Source organism: Saccopteryx leptura, chromosome 1 (genome assembly GCF_036850995.1).
Source record: "Saccopteryx leptura isolate mSacLep1 chromosome 1, mSacLep1_pri_phased_curated, whole genome shotgun sequence".
Taxonomy (NCBI): domain Eukaryota; kingdom Metazoa; phylum Chordata; class Mammalia; order Chiroptera; family Emballonuridae; genus Saccopteryx; species Saccopteryx leptura.
This window is the reverse complement of record NC_089503.1, coordinates 14,305,530-14,325,799: the sequence shown is the minus strand read 5'-3', so window position 1 is coordinate 14,325,799 and position 20,270 is coordinate 14,305,530. Positions and strand designations below refer to the sequence as shown.

The 20,270-nt window shown below is 35.9% G+C and overlaps 1 protein-coding gene and 1 pseudogene across 1 annotated transcript; one reads left to right on the top strand and one right to left on the bottom strand.

The window, feature by feature from the left end:
- Nucleotides 1-11,822: 11,822 nt before the first annotated feature.
- LOC136388597 (olfactory receptor 5B2-like) lies at nt 11,823-12,767 on the bottom strand. The gene has a single exon (XM_066360418.1). The coding sequence runs from the start codon at nt 12,765-12,767 to the stop codon at nt 11,823-11,825; it is 945 nt and encodes a 314-aa protein (XP_066216515.1).
- Nucleotides 12,768-18,560: 5,793 nt separating this feature from the next.
- Nucleotides 18,561-19,522, top strand: LOC136387915 (olfactory receptor 5B12-like; annotated as a pseudogene).
- The last annotated feature ends 748 nt before the right edge of the window (nt 19,523-20,270 follow it).

Genomic DNA, 20,270 nt, shown 5'->3' with positions numbered 1-20,270 from the left:
TACCATTAAATTCCCCACTAATAGAAAATTTAACATTTATACTCCAGCCTCTATTCATTTTTAAAAAAATAGTTTAAAACACCTATTTTTGTACTCATGTAACACAGTATATATAGCTTCACTAATAGTGTATATGGAATATTTAGCTTACCTTGTTTCTTAAAGAGAAGGGACAGTCCGTCCTGAATAGTGAGTATGAAATCAGAAATTCATCCACAAAATAATGGATAAATAATGATAAACAACCTATATTTTAGGAGTTATCAAAATTTTCCAAGTTCTCTACAATGGGGAAAGTTAGAGGAAAAAACTCTAACAAGGACCCAGAACCTGGGGCTTAAGTTCTGAATCCACCGTAAATTTGGCCCTTAGAGGAGTCCACTACCTTTGTCTTGTTTGTAAAGTAAACAAAATAAAATTGCTTGTGTCACATAATTTACAGCATTGTATCTGTAAATATGAAATAAGAGAAGGTCTATAAAACAACTGTGTAAAAGGTTATCATTTTAAAGTCCCTTTTTTTATCTTGGGGTGATTTTCTTGGCCATGGTTGCAGGTTTATAGCAATTCTTCATTACACATAAGGCCTTTGTGTAATGACAAGTATTAACACTCAGATGAATGTATGATAATCAAAGTACCTAGCGTGCCATGTGGTCCGTCTAAAACAGGGATCGGGAACCTATGGTTTGCGAGCCAGATGTGGCTCTTTTTTGATGGCTGCATCTGGCTCGCAGACAAATCTTAAATAAAAAAAATAACGTTAAAAATATAAAACATTCTCATGTATTACAATCCATTCATTTCCTACCGCTCATGTTAATGATTGTGGGCGGCTGAAGCCAATTATGGCTGTCCTGCGGGACAACACCAAATTTTTATTGGATAATGCTTAAAATACATGGATCCGTTGTATGGCTCTCATGGAATTACATTTTAAAATATGTGGTGTTTAAAGCTTTCTCAGCTAAAAAGGTTCCTGACTCCTGGTCTAAAATGATGTAGTGTGGAGTGTTGTTGGTATTTCAGAGGCCAATGCAAGAGATCCAGGAGTAAATTATAGAAATATCAAGCTCTCAGGGAACGTGTCCCATGAGGGCATCCATAGCTCCTCATCCCACTTTCTTAGGGAAGAAATAATTAAACTGCCTATGGGTATCTAGCTGTATAATGAATGTGCATGCATATTTTGGTATTACTTGTTAATTTTTTCCATTTCTAAATGCATAACTTACAAACAGTATGAATCACACATTTTTATTCTGTGTGTATAGTTCTAAGAATTTGTTCAAATATGAATGGTAATGTAGCTACTACCAGAATCAAGATAATAGAACATTTCCAACAAGGTTCTTTGTTGTCAACTCTTTACCCTACTCACTACCTCAGGAATGCACTGAACTGTTTTGTATGTAACAACCTTGTTTCTTTCACTTGGTATAATGTGTTTAAGACCCATCAATGTTGCTACTTTTACAGATAATGGAAATATTTTTGACTAATATTCTATTTTATGGACATTACAGATTGTTTATTCATTCTTCAACAGAGAGAAATTATGTTGGTTTTAGGATTTGGTAGTTATAAATAAAGCTGATCTAAATGTATGCCTAAAGGTTTTTCTATGAACATAGGTATTTTGTTTAGTTCATTGTTTTTCATAGAGAGAGAGACAGACAAACAGGAAGGGAGAGAGATGAGAAGCATCAACTGGTCATTGTGGCACTTTAGATATTCATTGATTGCTTTCTCATATATGCCCAGGGGTGGGGCTTCAGATGAGCCAGTGACTCCTTGCTCAAGCAAGTGACCTTGTGCTCAAACCAGCAACCTTTGGTCTCAAACTGGTAAGCCTATATTCAAGCTGGTGACCTTGGGGTTTTGAAGCTTGGTCTTCAGCATCCTAGGTTGACACACTCTCCAGTAAAATAGCTTCTAAAAATCTAAGAAATTCTTATCAATTTGCTTAAATATTCTAGTCACCACACCCTGAATTATTCACTCAATATAACTTATTTTCTTCCTTGATTATGTCTCCTCTATATTACCATATTTTATCTTTGAACTCAACAGTGGTTATTTGAGTAATACATTGCTGATAACACAGTACCAGATAGTGAGTTAAATAAACAAGTATTTTTTCTTTGTTCATGTTTTATCTAAAGTAAGGTCAGAAATAAAGAAGTCTTTAGTGCTTGACCAGGCAATAGCGTAGTGGATAGAGCATTACACTGGGATGCAGAAAACCTAGGTTCAAAACCCCAAGGTCATCAGCTTAAGTGTGGGCTCATTTGGTTTGAGCAAAGCTCACCAGATTGAGCCCAAGGTCACTGGCTTGAGTGAAGGGTCACTTGCTCTGCTGTAGCCCCCTGGTCAAGGCACATATGAGGAAGCAATCAATGAACAACTAAGGTGCTGCATCAAAGAATTGATGCTTCTGATCTCTCTCCCTTCCTGTCTATCTGTCCCTTTCTCTGTCTCTCTTTGTCTCTGTCCAAAAAATGAAATTAGTAAAAATACTAGTGAAATCTCAATAAACTCTGGACTTTAGTTCAGGATAAATTACTAATGTTAGATTTTCTGTTTTGAAAAAATTCAGCACAGTAATATATGATGATAACACTTTAGATATAATATTTTAGGGGAAACTGAGTGAGTGGTAAATAGGATTTCTCCGTGGTATTTTTGAAACACTTGTGTAAATCTGAAAAACTCCATTATTAAAATTTTATTAAAGGTAATTTTAGTAATAGGCTTTCTGCATGACATTTTAAAGAGCTTGGTGGACCTTCTATCCAGTGAAACAACAATATCACTGTTAAAAAAATCTTTGTAAAAAAACCAACAACTTTAAATTGTCCTAAGGACATATGAAACATGGAGAAGCATTTATTCAGAAAAAGTTATGCAACTTGTTATAATCAGAAAGAGTGGCATTTTAACTTTTACCTGCTCCTTTGGCCCTCTTACCCAAGCTGTATGGTAAAAGTACTACTTCAAGGAAATGTGTCCAAGAAGTCAGGAGTTCTTTCTAACTCCAGGTATCAGTGTAGAGCTACAGTTTCACCTTATGACAACAAGGCACTGGCATCTCTCATCTTCCCCAGATCTATGTTGTAGAAACACTATTCCCACAGGCAAAGCTGAGTGAGTAAGGGCTGCCATTTCCCATTCTGTTTCCATTTGTAGTGTTAGAGGTTTGCCTTGACATTTTGACTGGACAGTAATTTTATATTTGGAAGAATAAGAGTGGTCATATAACCCACAATATATATTTTAACCCAGAAACCACAAGAAGAGACAAAAAAGACATTGCCTAATGATTTAAAATGGTTAAATTGATGACATCAAGGTAACAGTGGCATCAGAGTTACTCCTGATCTCTCCTCTTGAAATTTCAACAAATTCAACAACTATAACTGAGCAAATGAACCCCAGCTGGGATGGCAGGCATGCCTGAAAGATTCAGGCACTGAATGGACTAAAGTTGGGATGAGGTGAACAGGAAGATGAAATGCTTTCGTGGTTTGCTTTGGAAAAGAGAGGAGACAAACATGAAGTGACCATTTTTTTTTCCCCTGCTGTACTGTGGGAAGGAGGGAAGCTTGGGCTCTCTGGATTTTGTCTGAGAGGAGCAGAGATGAAAAATCAAAGTAACTGGGTTTCCTTCTGCCAGGAGGAGCAGTAAAACAGAGGAACAGAGGAGGAGGTAAACCAAAGCGGCCAGAGCATGGAGTCACTGCCAGTGTTCCCATGGTCTCCCTGTACTCAGCACTTGGTAGAGACAGAGAAAGGTAAAGTGCAGCCCCCAGCCTCCCAGATCCTATCTCCCTCACCTCTCTGTACCAAGAGTGGCAGAGACAAACCCTACAGCTAGCTCTCCAGAATTGCTATCTCCTCTGAAGAACAGAGGTATTCTACATGTGGTTTCCAACTCTGATGAGATGTGGGAAAGAATGTCCAGAAGCCTGAGATCACCATTGTTAGAGCTAAAAAGCAGGAAATATGAAGCAGTAAAGCTAAAACTGGAAGAAGCTGTAAAGTCCTAGGATCACACTGTACCCAACTACTGACAGGAGAAAAAAAGGGAAGAATCAAGACACAGAGCTACCTGAAAATGAAACATAAAATGGGTCTAGGAAATCTTATAAGATCAATAATTATCTTAAATGTAAGTGGACTGAACTCCCCAATAAAGAGGCACAGAGTAGCAGTTGGATGAAACAGCAAAACCCAACCATATACTGCCTTCAAGAGACACATCCGGACCCGGGTTCGATTCCCGGCCAGGGCACACAGGAGAAGTGCCCATTTGCTTCTCCACCCCTCCGCCGCGTCTTCCTCTCTGTCTCTCTCTTCCCCTCCTGCAGCCAAGGCTCCATTGGAGCAAAGATGGCCCCGGGCGCTGGGGATGGCTCTGTGGCCTCTGCCTCAGGCGCTAGAGTGGCTCTGGTCGCAACATGGCGATGCCCAGGATGGGCAGAGCATCGCCCCCTGGTGGGCAGAGCGTCGCCCCCTGGTGGGCGTGCCGGGTGGATCCCGGTCGGGCGCATGTGGGAGTCTGTCTGACTGTCTCTCCCTGTTTCCAGCTTCAGAAAAGTGCAAAAAAAAAAAAAAAAAAAAAAGAGACACATCCAAGCTGCAAGGACAAAAGTAGATTTAAAGTAAAAGTTGGAAAAAGATTCTCCAAGTAAATAATATACAAAGAAAAGCAGGTGTGACTATATATATATATATATTACAATGCTGATGACCTCAAGACAACAAAGGTAACCAGAGACAAAGATGATCATTTCATAATGATAAAGATATAGTATCAAAAAGATGTAACACTTTTTAATATATATATGTACCAAACCAAGGAGCACCAAAATATTTAAGACATCTACTAACTGATCTAAAAATAGAAGCAGGCAAAAACTGATTCTACTTGGAGATTTCAACACAACATTGATGGCTTTATATAGATCATCCAAACAGAAAATCAATAAAAAAATATTGGCCTTAAATGACACTCTGAACTAAATGGACATAATGGACATTTATAGGACATTTCATTTCAAATATTAAATTATACATTCACTCCAGTGTGCATGGGACATTCTCAAGGATAGACCATATGTTGCACCACAAAGCTAACATCAACAAATTCAGGAAGATTGACATTATACAAGCATATTTTTTTATCATAAGGCTTTGAAATTAGAATTCAAGTGTAAAAAGGAAGTAAATAAACCCAGAGAAATGTGGAAATTAAACAACATCCTTCTAAAAAAAGAAAGGGTCAAAGAATAAATAAAAGCAGAAATAAAGAAAATATATATGGACAAATGAAAATGGCAACACTTTATGTCAAAATTTGTGAGATGCAGCCAAAGCATTAATAAGAGGAAAGTACATATCATTACAGGCTTCTATCAAGAAACAAGGAGATCCCAAGTGAACAACCTAACATAAAACCTAAGACACTAGAAAAAGAAAAGCAAAGGCAAACCAAAGTCAGCAGCAGAAAGAAATTAGTAAAAATTAGAGCAGAACTAAATGAAATAGAGAACAAAAAATGTAGAAAAAAATTAATATAACAAACAGCTGGTTTTTTTTAAAGATCTATACAATCAACAAACCACTGGCTAGACAAACTAAGATAAAAAAGAGGAAAGACTCATATAAACAAAATCTGAAATGAAAGAGAAGAAATTACCACAGACATCATAGATATATGTACAAAAGATCATACTAGAATATTATGAAAGATTATATGTCACAAATTTCAACAACCTAGAGGAAATGGATAAATTCTTAGAACTATGCAATCTTTCTAAACTGTGCCTTGAAGAAGTAGAAAACCTAAATAGACCTATAAGCAGGGAGGAAATAGAAACAACTTTCAAAAAACTCCCCAGAAACATAAGTCCAGGACCAGATGGTTACACTAGTGAATTTTACCAAATTGTCAAAAAACATTTGGTACCTATACTTCACAAACTTTTCCAAAAATAAGCAGAAGCAATACTATCCAACACATTTTATGAGGTCAACATAATGCTCATACCAAACCTGGCAAAGAGAAGACAAAAAAGAAAACTACAGACCAATATTTCTAATGAATACAGATGCAAAAACTCTAAACAAAATACTAGCAAATCAAATAAACCAAACAACATATTAAAAAAAATAATACATCACAATAAAGTGGGATTCATTCCAGGAGCATATGTATGATTCAACATTTGGAAATCGATCAAAGTAATACACCACATCAATGGAGCAAAAAACAAAAACCATATGATCCTATCAATAGATGCAGAAAAGACATTCGATAAGACAATATTTTTTTAGTTTAAAACAATATAATCGGAATAGAAGGAAAGTAACTCAACATAATAAAGGCCATATATGACAAACCGTCAACTATTATCATACTAAATGATGAAAAAATGAAGGCTTTTCTTCTAAAATCAGGAATGAGTCAAGGTTGCCCACTCTCTCCACTCTTATTCAACATAGTTCTGGAAGTCCTAGGCAGAATGATCAGGCAAGAAAAAGAAATAAAATGCATTCATATCAGAAAGGAAGAAATAAAGCTGTCACTTTTTGCAAATGACATGATCCTGTATATAGGAAATCCCAAAGACTGCACCAAAAGGCTATTAGAAACAATAAAGCAATACAGTAAAGTCACAGGATACAAAATCAATATACAAAAGTGTACTGATTTACTATATGCCAACAATGAAATTTCAGAATATAAACTCAAAAAATAACAGCAACAACGACAGCAACAACAAAAATCCTTTTAAAATTGCAGCAAAAAAATAAAATACCTAGGAATAAACAGCAAATAATATGAAGGACCTATATACTGAAAACTACAAAACATTATTGAAAGAAATTTAAAAAGACAAAATGAACTGAGAAAATATTCCATGTTCATGGGTTAGAAGAATCAACATAATGGCCATATTACTCAAAGCAATATACAAATTTAATGCAATCTCCATCAAAATCTCAATGACATTCTTTAAAGAAATAGAACCAAAAATTTCCACTTTTGTATGGAACCACAAATACCCCCAAATAACCAAAGTAATCCTGAGGAAAAAGAATGAAGCTGTAGGTATCATACTACTTCAATTCAAATTATACTATAGAGTCACAATAACCAAAATAACATGGTATTGGCAGAAAAACAGACATATAGACCAATGAAACAGAATTGAGAGCCCAGAAATAAAACTACATATATCTGGACAAATCATCTTCAACAAAGGACCCAAAAACACACAGTGGAGAAAAGAAATCCTCTTCAATAAATGATGTGGGGAAAATTGGGAAACGACATGGAAAAAAATAAAACTGGACTATAGTTTGCCTCCCTGCACAAAAATAAATTCAAAGTGAATCAAAGACCTAAATATAAGACCGGAAACTATAAATTACATTGAGGAGAACATAGATAGTAAGCTCATGGACCCTGGCTGTAGAGAAGTATTTATGAATTTGACCCCAAAGGCAAGAGAAGTGAAGGCAAAAATAAATGAATGGGACTCTATAAAACTAAAAAGCTTCTGAACAGCAGAAGAAACTGACAACAATACAAACAGGCAGCCAACTAAATGGGAGGTGATATTTCCAAACTACAGCTTTGATAAGGAGTTAATATTCACAATATATAAAATACAAAGCTTAGCAACAAACAAGCAAACAATCAATTAAAAAATGGAGAAAGGACATGAACAGACACTACCACCAAAAGAACATACAAATGGCCAATAGATATATGAAAAGATTCTCATCTTCACGCTATTTCAGAAACGCAAATCAAAACTACAATGGGATACCACCTTATACCTGTTAGATTGGCTGTTATCAACAAGACAGGTAATAACAAGTGTTGGAGAGGCTGTGGAGAAAAAGAACCCTCATTCACTGCTGGTGGGAATGTAAATTAGTACGATCATTATAAAATAAAGTATGGAGGTTCCTTCCTCAAAACATTAAGAATAGAATTACCATATGACCCACCAATCCCTCTACTAGGTATCAACTCCCAAAATGCAAAAACTTTTGTACATTAAGACACACGTACCACCATGTTCATCACCGCATTATTCAGATGGATCAATTCATGAAAACAACCAAAGTGTCCCTCTATAGAAGACTGAATAAAGAAGATGTGATACATATATAACAATAGAATACTACTCAGCCATAAAAATCAATGACAGGGCCCTGGCCTGTTGGCTAAATGGTAGAGCGTCGGCCCAGCGTATGGAAATGCCTAATGAGATCCCAGGCCAAGGCACACAGGAGAAGCGCCCATCTGCTTCTCCAGCCGTCCCTCTCTCCTTTCTCTACGTTACTCTCATTCCCTCCCACAGCCAAGGTTCTACTGCAGCAAAAGTTGCCTGAGTGCTGAGGATGGCTCTTTGGCCTCCACCTCAGGCACTAAAATGGCTCCAGTTGCAGTGGAACAATGCCCAGATGGGCTGAGCATTGCCCCTGATGCACCCGCTGGGTGGATCCCGGTTGGGCACATGCGACAGTCTGTCTTCTGCCCCCTCACCTGCTTCTCATTTTGGAAAAATACAAAATATGCAAAAAATAAAATATAATAAAAGTAAATAAAAAATAAAGAAACAATGACATAGTGACATTTACAACAACATGAGTGGACCTTGAGAACATTATACTGAGTGATCTAAATAAATCAGAAAAAGTTAAGAATTGTATGATTTTACCCATGGATGGAATATAAAACTGAGACTTATGTACATAAAGTGAAGTGGTTACCAGAGGGAAGAGAATGTGGGGGTGGGGGTAGCAAACTTGAGTAAATTGGGAGGGGGGAAGGGGGAGGGGAAGGGTGTAAAGAGGGACAAATATAAGGTGATGGAAAATGATTTGACTTTGGGTGATGGGTATACAACGTAATCAACAGTTCAAATGCTATAGAAATGTTCACCTGAAATCTATGTATTCTTGTTGATCAATGTCACTCTGTTAAAGTGAATTGTGTAAATAAAACTTTTTAAAAAAGAATGTCCTTAAACTGTAACTTTAGAATGTATACTTTTTGAGTCTGTAATCTTTCTCTTAGCCTTTGAAGCCCAACCATATTATTACTGGTGTCATAGTGAAATATATTTTGTTGCAGAGCACTATTCTCTGCACTGATATTACACATCATTGATATATTCCACAGTCCAGGAACATTTGTGTTTGGTCTAGTGTTTGATGATTGCAAATAAAGCTGATGTAAACATTTGCCTAAACATTTTTGTCAAATCTTAGGTTTTCTGTCATTTGGGTAAATATCTAGGAATAGGATTGTTTGGTCGTACAGTAAGGATATGTTTATTTGAATGAGAAACTGCCACATTGTTTTCTGAAAGGGCTATACCATTTATATTTCCCAACAGCAACCCATTCAAATTATTTTATATCTTTATCAGCATTTGGTATTTTAAAGGTTTAAAATATTAAATGAAATAAACCAGTCAGAGCAAGTTAAACACTGTATGATTTCACCTATATGTGGAATATAATGAGCACAACAAACAAGCAAACAAACACACAAAATAGAAACAGACTCATGGACCCAGAGGACAGACTGACAGCTTTCAGAAGGGAGGGAGTTAAGGGGCTGGGTGAAATGGGTGAAGGAATTAAGCAGTACAAATCAGTAGTTGCAGAATAGCCAGAGAGATTTAGTTTGCAGTGTGAAGAATAGAGTTAATAATGTGGAGATATCAGGGCTTGGGTGGTGCTTTAGGCAAGAAGGGGATCATTCTATAAGGTGCATGGTTTTCCAGGCACTTTTCTGTACATCTGAAACTGGTGTGAAATGGTATTGAGTGTAAACTGAAATAGAAAAAATTAAAATAATGTAATTTTACTTTTATTTTATGTTTTTTTTTTCTCTATCTCAAAATCATCTCTAGAAGTCTCCTTAGCAAATCTCTTTCAAAAAGAACCAACCAAACTTGCCATCACAGTTCTGGACTGGGAATTTTTTTTTCAACAAAGGAGATACATCTATTTCTTCCTTTACACAGATATCTCTAAACCCATATTTCTACCCTGACTTATCACACACTTATTAGAACAAATGTCACAGTTACCATGTTTTCTGTGCACACATTTGAACAATTCCAATTGGCTTCACATCAAATTAAAAAAAAAAGAGGCTAAGTCATTTAGCCTCTTCAAACTTCAACTTTTCTTCTATAAAGAGGAAAGAAATAATTATCCTGTCATTCTCATAAGATTTCAAGAGTAACATATGACATATATATTAAGTGTATCACTAATTCTGTCACATATTAATATTTATTGCAGTAGATATTGATATTGCATTGATCATAAGAACAGTGGTACTAAAACAATACACCTGCTTACCCATATGTGTTAGCCCCTTTTCATCTAAGGAGAGACATGCAGTAGTTCTAGACAATGGACTGTGGGAAGAATTGATATATTGGTTGCAGCATACCCACTTACCTGCACTTGTCTTTTCTCCTACCGTGATAATTAGTAGGTTTACTGTCCCACAGATAAAGCTTCTCTCTTTCTGGGACACGTACAATGTTTATATCTCATTATGGTTTCTCATAAGAACTTAAGGTTTAAAAAATTTTTTTTGCTACTCTGTCTGGATAATTTTAAATAACTCATTTTCAATTTTATTTGTTCATTCTTCTGCTTCATCAAGTTTGATTATAAAGTTTTTTATTAAAAATTTAGTTCATCACTGCATTCTTCAACTCTAGAATTTGTTTGGTTGTTTTTTATAGTTTATATCTCATTGTCAAACTTCTCCTTTTGTTACAGATCATGTCCTGATTTTGTTTAGGTGTCTATGTGTTTTCTCTCATAACTCACTCAGATTCCTTAAAATATTCATTTTGAAATCCTTTTCTGGGAATTCACAGATCTTACTTTCTTTCATATTAATGACTGATTTATTGTATTCTTTTTATTGTGTCATATTTTCCAAATTTTTGTGTTTCTTGTATTCTTTGTGAACTTGAATAGGACAAGGTTTCCTCCAACTAGCATAGCTAGAGACACTAGGAGATTGCTAAGCTCTTTATAATGGCTGTGCACTCTACTCAAGTCTATCTGTCCTGGAGGGAAGGCTTATGTTTGTACTTTCTTCAAATCTCACAGAAAATGTTGGCTTTAGTGAAAAGTTCACCCCTTTCTCTCCAGCAATGCACTAATAGGTTGGAACGCTGGATGCATATTTCACTCCTTTCTATTGCTTTTGGGAAAGAGATTCAGGGTGTACACCTTCCCCTAAGATAACAGAACCATGTCCGTTGTAATAACCACTTGTCTCTTTGTCCTTGGGCACTCTACTGCAAGATGTTAGACACACACTCACTTCCCCTCCCTTCTCCTGGGGTAAAGTTTCCAGAACTAGCAATATTCCATTTACTTATGACAGTGTCTCATTCCAATATGGGTGCGTACATGGAATACACAAATATACCTTGGTCCATCACCTTGTTTGTGCCCTTCTTTAACATGCATATTTGTATTGGGATGTGGTAGAGACAATGTAAATGGAACAAGTAAATAAATCAGATCATTAGTGACATATGACAAACAGGTCCCAAAATTTCTAATGCTTTCCTTTAACCATCCTCATTTAGTTATTACATTTCTGAATATGTTTGTTTTTAAAAGACAAAAACTTTTGAGAAGCTAAAGATGTCATCATAGAAATTTAAATGCAGTGTAGGGCTTAAAATGTAATTCAATGCATGGTAAAAGTTTGAGAGAAATTAAATAGTGTTATTATGCATACTATAAGGTTAAAAACCCAATCCCTTTGAAAAATATGCCTTTTCAACAAGAGTTTTAAATGCACTCTTGACCTCCTTGTTTCTCAGGCTGTAGACCAGAGGGTTCAGCATGGGGATGACCATAGAATAGAAGACAGAGGCCATTTTATCTGTGTCCATGGAATGTCTGGAACCAGGCTGTATGTACATGAAAATGACAGTCCCATAGAAGATGGAGATAGTAGTGAGGTGAGAAGTACAGGTGGACAAAGCCTTCTGGTGGCCTTGAGCTGAGTGCAACTTCAAGATGGTTTTAAATATGAATAGATAAGAAATCAATATCACCAGAAGAGCAAAAAAGACATGAAAACTAGACATAAAAACAATAAATACCTCACTTATGTGTGTATCTGAACAAGAGAGAACCATGACAGCTAGAACATCACAGAAAAAGTGATTGACCACATTAGACTTACAAAAGGAAAGGCTGAATATATCTGCAACAAAAAGGGAGGCAAATAAGAAACCACCAATGTAGGAGCCTATGGCCAGATGCACACACACACCTGTCGTCATGGTGGTGGTGTAATGTAGGGGTTTGCACACTGCTGCATAGCGGTCATAGGCCATAGAGGACAACAGGTAAAATTCCACAACGACGAAGGCACCAAAAAAGAACATCTGAGCAGCACAGGCATTGTAGGAGATGACTTTGTTGCCTATAAGTAACCCAGCCATGACTTTGGGAGTGACAGCTGAGGAGTAACACAAATCCACCAGAGACAGGTTACTGAGGAAAAAGTACATGGGAGTGTGGAGACGAGAGTCCAAGAGAATCAGCACAATTGTCCTGAGGTTCCCAACCACAGTGATGAGATAAATGAGAGTGAACATGATAAAGAGGGGGACCTGTAGTTCTAGGACATGGGTCAATCCAAGGAGGATGAAGTATGTCACTTCTGTCCTGTTCTCCATCAATGCTTTTTGGGAATCATAAGATGTCTTGTAGAAGTAAGAACTAATGGAAAGAATGAAATAAAAATAAGAAATTATTGTTAAATTAAAATGTATAAATACAATGTGCATTATTTTATCAATCATTTATACCTCAAAATTATCTTGAACTAATGTTAAGAGCCTTACATATCATATACTATTAATATTTTTACTTTACATTTAAAATTAAGAATTTGGGAACTTTGTGATACTTTACAATTTTATCACTATCAAAGAAGAGTCAAGATGCAAATTGAATCCCAGTTCAAACACAAAAAAGTTCTGTGTGTGTTTAGCTGCCTTAAGGTCAGCATATTTAAAGGTGCCAGTAGTAATGAAAATAACAGCATGAGAAAAAGGTGGAACTACTGTTCAATTCTGTAAATTCAGTTTTTTCCTTTTGTAGCTTAAAGAACGGTCACTTCACATTTATGTTTTTTCTATAGCCTCTGGTACACCAGTTGTTATTGAACAAGATGAAGTTACCAGCCTACCCAATCAGTGCATCATTTATCTTATATTTTTATTCATCTTCTTCAGAGAAACAGCAGGATATTACATAAGTACCATTAAACTCCACACTAATAGAAATATTAACATTTATACTCCACCCTCAACTCACTATTTAAAAAATAGTTTAAAACACCTATTTTTGTACTGATATAACACACAGTATTTGTTGCTGCACTAATAGTATACATAGATTATTTACCTTACCTTGCTCCTTGAAGAGAAGGGACAGTCAGTCCTGAGTATTGAGTGTAAAATACAAAATTCATCCATGAAATAATAAAGAAATAGTGATAAACACTCAATATTTAAGGAGTTACTGAAATTTTCCAAGTTCTCTAAAATGTGAAAAGTTAGAGGAAAATACTCTAACAAGGACCAGAACCTGGGGCTTAAGTCCTGAATCCATGATGAATTCTTATTCCGCCATTGGAGGCATCCACTACTTTGTCTTGTTTGTAAAATAAACAAAATAAAATTGCTTCTCCTATATAATTTACAAGATTGTGTCTGTAAATAGCAAACAATAGAAAGTCTATAAAACAACTGTGTAAGGGGTTACCATTTTAAAGTTTTGTTTTGTTTTGTTTTTATCTTGGAGTGATTTTCTTGGCCATGGTTTCAGGTTTATAGCCATTCACAGAAGATAGAAGGCCTGTGTGTAATGACAACTATAAGCATTCAGATGAATATATAATGATCAAAGTCCCCAGTGTGCACTGTGGTCCCTCTAAAATAATGTTGTGTGGAGTGTTGTTTGTATTTCAGAGGATAACACAGGGGACCAGGAGTGAATTATAGGATATGAAGCTTAGAGGGAACGTGCCCCCTGAGGGCATCTATAGCTCCTCATCCTAGCTTCTTAGGGAAGAAATAATTTACCTGCCTATGGGACCCAGCTGTATAATAAAAGGGCATGCATATTTTGGTGTTACTTGTTATTTTTTTTGTATTTATAAATGCATAATTTATAAACTGTATGATCCACACATTTTGTGTGTGTGTATACTTCTAATAATTTGTTCAAATGTATATGGCAATGTAGCTACTACCAGAATTAAGATAATAGAACATTTCCAACATGTATACAAAAGCACAAGGTTCTTAGTTGTTAACTCCTTCTCCTACCCACTGCTTCAGGAAACCACTGAACTGTTTTGTGTAGGTAACAACCTTTGCAATATCTTTCACTGGATTCTAGCGTATGTAGTCTATGAGTCTTGCTTCTTTCACTTGATATAATGCATTTATGACCCTTCAATGTTGCTACTTTTACTGGTAATGCTAATATTTTTTAGTAGTATTCTATTTTAAGGATATTACAGATTGTTTATCCATTCTTCAGCTGAGAGACATTATATTGGTTCTAGGGTTTGGTAGTTATAAATAAAGCAGAACTATACATATGCCTAAAGGTTTTTTCTATGAACATAGTTTTATTTTTTTCCAAAGAGAGAGACAGAGAAAGATAGACAAGAAAAGAGAGAGATGAGAAGCATCAACTGGTCATCATGGCACATTAGTTGTTCATTGATTGCTTTCTTCTATATGCCTGGGAAGCGAGGCTACAAGCAAGTCAGTGACTCAAGCTTAAGCTGGTGAGTTTGTGCTCAAGTCAGTGACCTTGGGGTTTTGAACTTTAGTCCTCAGTATTCCAGGACAATATTTTCTGCAGTAAAACGTCCTTTAAAAACCTGAAAAATTCTTTTTTTTTTTTTTCAGAGACAGAGAGTGAGTCAGAGAGAAGGATAGACAGGGACAGGCAGACAGGAACAGAGAGAGATGAGAAGCATCAATCATTAGTTTTTCATTGTGCGTTGCAACACCTTAGTTGTTCATTGATTGCTTTCTCATATGTGCCTTGACCGTGGGCCTTCAGCAGACCAAGTAACCCCTTGCTGGAGCCAGCGACCTTGGGTTCAAGCTATTGAGCTTTTGCTCAAACCAGATGAGCCCGCGCTCAAGCTGGCGACCTCGGGGGCTTGAACCTGGGTCCTCTGCATCCCAGTCCGACGCTCTATCCACTATGCCACTGCCTGGTCAGGCAAAAAACCTGAAAAGTTCTTATCAATTTGTTTCCATAGTCTAGTCACAATTCTCTAAATTATTTCCTATATATGACTCCCTTTCTTGCTTTATTAATTATCCTTTTGACACCTATATCTTTATCTTTGAACTCAGAAGTGGTTATTTGAATTATACATTAATGGTAATGCACTGCTGAATAGTGACTTAAATAGTTTCTTTATTTGTTCTAGGTTTATTAAAATTAGATCATGACTGAAAAGGTCATTAGTAAAAATACTAGTAAAATTTCAATAAACTTTGAAATTTAGTTAAGGATAAAGTAGTAATGTTAGAATCTTTGTTTTGAAAAATGCAGCCCAATAATATATAATGATAAAACTTTAGATGCTAAGTTATAGGGGAAACTGAGAGAGTGGTGTACAGAAATTCTTAGTGCTATTTTTGAAACACTTGTGTAAACAGAAATAACTCCATTATTAAAGTTTATTAAAGATAATTTTAGTCATAGGCTTTCTGAATGACATTGTAAAAATCTGATTAGATATTCTCTTCAGTGAAACAACAATACCACTGGTAAAAAAATTTTTTTAAAAAACCTCAACAATTTGTATTTGTCCTAAGGACTTATAGAACACTGAGAAGCATTTATTCAGGATAAGTTATGCAACTTGTTATAATCAGAAAGAGTGGCATTTAGCTTTGACTTGCTCCTTTGTCTTCTTCCTCAAGCTGTATGGTAGAAGTTCTACTTCAGGGAAATGTGTCCAAGAAGTCAGGAGTTCCTTCTAACTCCAGGTATCAGTGTAGAGCTGCAGTTTCACCTTATGACAGGCAGGGCACTGGCATCTCTTATCTTCCCCAGGTCTCTGTTGTAGAAACACTATTCCATCAGGCAAAGCTGAGTGAGTAAGGGCTGCCATTTTCCACTTGTAGTGTTGAAGCTTTGCTGTGACTTTTTTGTTAGGCAGTTATTTCACACTTGGAAGAATAAAAGTGGTCATACAACCCCAAAATAGACTTCAAGTCAAAAACCATATGAAGGAAGACAAAGGAAGACATTACCTAATGATTTAAAAAGGTCAATTCTTCAGGAAGACATAACAATTATAAATATATATGCATCAAATACTCCTAAAATATGCAGTAAATATAAACAGAATTGGAATGAGAAATAGTAACACAATCATAGTGGGAGATTTCAATACCTCAGATTTAATAATGGAAAAACAGGTAGAAGATTGATAAAGAAACACTGAATTCTATTCAATAAAAAATACACTTACCATCTGATGAAGCAAGCCAACTCATAGGAATTATGTACATGAAATACAAACTTATATTTTCAGAAAACAACTTTAGACCAATGGTTAGTAAGTTTATTCAAAATAGCCAAATTAAAAAAAAAAAAAACTAGAAGTGCACTACAAGTGGAAGATGTAAATATGTTTTGTGATATCTATGTAATGTAATACTATTTAGCAATAATAAAAAACATTTTATCACTGATATATTGTGGATTGCATTGTTTTCCTTAAACACTCATTTGTTGAAATCCTAACCCTCAGTACTTCAGATGATGACAAGATTTTTCCCTTTTTAATTAGTTATAATTAAGTAACAATGGGGTAGGGCAAACTTTAAATGTAGTATGACTCTTGTTTTTCTTTTTTTTTTAATTTTGGGAGGTGTTGTTAGAAGAATGGCACTTGAGAGGTACTCTTGACTTCTCCTTGGAATTTCCAACAATTTGAACAGATTTAACTCAACAAAGATTCCCTGCTCAATGCACCAACATGTCTGAGAGATCTGTGTATTGAAACATCTGAAGGTGAGCAAGTGGGAGTGAACTGGGAGGTTGGAAGGGAGAAGAGTCTACAGGGTGCCAGGGACACAGCACTCACATGGGATATAAAACTAAAAACTACAAATGAACAAAAAAGAAGAACAAGGAAGCAAAAACTCAGAGACACAGACAATGGTGTGGTGGTTATCAGAAGAAAGGGGTAGGTGGCAGTTAATTTTAAAGGGGGTCAAATAGATGGTGATTGAAGATGATTGGACTTTGGGTGGTAGGCTCCCAATTCAATCTATTGATCATGTATCATAGAAATGCATATGAAACATATATGATCTTATTAACCAACATCACCCCAATAAATTATAAAAGAAATAAAAAATTACAAAGGAAAGATTTGAACAAAAGCAATCACAAAAGAAAACACTGTGTGAAGATGAATATAGAGATCATGGCTTAGCAGCAACAATCAAGAAATGCCAACGACTTCTGGAAAATCACTGAAAGGCTCAGAGACAGACATGAAACAAATTCTTTCTGAGGAAATATTCACAGGGAACCAACAGAACAACCCTCCTGACACTTGTATCTCAGACTTCTAGCCTCCAAAAATATGAGATATTAAATTTCTCTTGTCTAAGCCACAAGTTTGTGGTACTTTTCATGTCCTAAGAAATTAATACATGTAATGATATGAATGAATCTCAAATGTACCATGCTAACTGACACTAAGATTTTACTTATAGGACATCCTTGCAAAGGCAGAATTATATGGACAGAACAGTTAGTGGTTGAGGCAGTGGATAGGGGAAGGGGTTGAACACAAAAAAAAGCTCAGAGGTTTTGTTTGGCTGATGAAACTCTTCTATATGATGATTGCAGTAATGGTTACATAACTATATATGTTTAACAAAACTTGAACATTTGTACACAAAAAAACTATAGATATTATTATTGTTTATAAATTGTATTTTAATTAGAAAATAGGAAAAAATAAGAAATAGCTGGTAATATGAAAACATGTGTATACTCTCATTCTTTACAAAATGTTTCTTATGTTTTACTTTCTGTTGAATAAATTTTCTATCTACATCTTAGACAAAGGTGTTTTCAAGATACAGCAAGTGGTGAAAAAGAGTTCTCTGTTGTTTAATGTAATAGAGTATACCATAAAGCAAGCAAGCTGAAATATATCCTAGAGTCATAAGATGGTAGCCACAGAGAGCAGAGACATTTTAGTATCCTTCCATAACTCTTGTAGATGCATGAACTCACTCAAACCACCATTTAGTCCCAATTCTGGCATATGGGTTCCTGACCTTGACAGAAAGTTGATGCATGTGAGCAAGAGGCTCTGCTGATACTTCAATTCTCATGATAATCATCAAGCAGCGTTATTTGCTCATTTTGTCAGAGATGCCTCTCTTGATAATTCCTAAATGACTTTAATGGAGAACATTTCAGAGGTGACTGAATTCATTCTTGTGGGGTTAACAGATGCCCTAGAGATGCAGATCCCACTCTTCATAATCTTCTCTCTCATCTACCTTATCACTCTGGTTGGAAACCTGGGCATGATCATGTTGATTCTGTTGGACTCTCAACTCCACACTCCCATGTACCTTTTTCTCAGTAACCTCTCCCTGTTGGACTGTGTTTATGCCTCAGCTGTCACTCCTAAAGTAATTATGGGGTTTCTCACAGGAGATAAGACCATATCATACAATGCATGTGCTGCCCAGATGTTCTTCTTTGCAGCTTTTGCCACTGTTGAAAGTTTCCTCTTAGCCTCAATGACTTTTGACCACCATGTAGCTGTGTATAAACCCCTGCATTATACCACCACCATGACAACCACTGTCTGTGTCTTACTGGTTACTGGACCTTACATCTGTGGATTCTTGGAATCTTCCATCCACATTGCCTTCACTTTTCACCTTTACTTCTGTCATTCCAATGTTGTGAATCACTTTTTCTGTGACATTCCCCCACTGTTGGCTCTCTCTTGCTCTGGTATCAACACAAATGAGATTATCCTCTTCATGTTGGCTGCATTCAATGTCTTACTCACTCTCTTTGTTATTTTGAACTCTTATCTGTTTATTTTTATTGCTATCCAGAGGATGCACTCAGCTGAGGGACACACACAGAAAAAAACATCTCCACCTGTGTATCCCATCTAACCATTGTTTCCATTTTCTATGGGACAATCATCTTCATGTACTTACAGCCAAATTCTAGTCATTACATGGACACGAACAACATGGTCTCCGTGTTCTACACCATGGTCATCCCAATGCTGAACCCTCTGGTCTACAGCCTGAGGAATAAAGAGGTCAAGAGTGCATTCAAGAAGATGATAAGAAAAGCAAAGTCTTTGTTGGGTTTACCTACTAATTAAAATAGCATGCAAACCATTAAAACTTCTAATAGAGCCCTAGTGTCTATAAATAATTTTTGAATTTTAATTATTTCTTGTTCATTTTTAAGAGAAGTAAGCCTTCATTTCCTTGTTTCACAAATAAAACTGGTTGAGCTGGTAATTATTTCTTATCTTTACTTTTTCTGAGCAGTTCCCCCCAAATGATACTGGTTATATTTATGCTTTGAAAATGTGACTATGCAGAAGAAATTTTAAATGTCTTTTTCCAGAAATACAATGTTACTTCTATCTTAAGATTTAGATTATAATCCCAGTTACTAAAGAATCCCACACTATTATCATTTTAATGGTCTAAAGTCTAAAACACTTTGTAGGTAAACCTCTTAAATATATGAAATCACATTTACATTTACTAAAATGCAAAAGAATTCCATGATATATATTTTATGTAATTTATTGTTTTTAGAGGACAGAAAGAGAGAAGGAGCGGTGGAGCGAGAAGCATCAACTCATAGTAGCTGCTTTTCATATGTGCCTTGACCGGGCAAGCCGGGGTTTCAAACTGGTGACCTCAGCATTCCATGTCGATGCTTTATCCACTGCTTCACAAAAGATCAATCAAGAACTCCATGATTCTTGTACCTAGCATAGGAGCTTGGTTTTCCAACATTCTTGCTTTTAAGAATGATCTTGAGACTGTTGAAATATTGATTCCAAATAATCCAATTTAGTATATCTCTAGTGGAGCCCAAAAATCTGTATCATG

Excerpts from the sequence above, each read along its gene's own strand:
- LOC136388597 (XM_066360418.1), bottom strand. The coding sequence starts at position 12,767 with ATGGAGAACAGGACAGAAGTGACATACTTCATCCTCCTTGGATTGACC.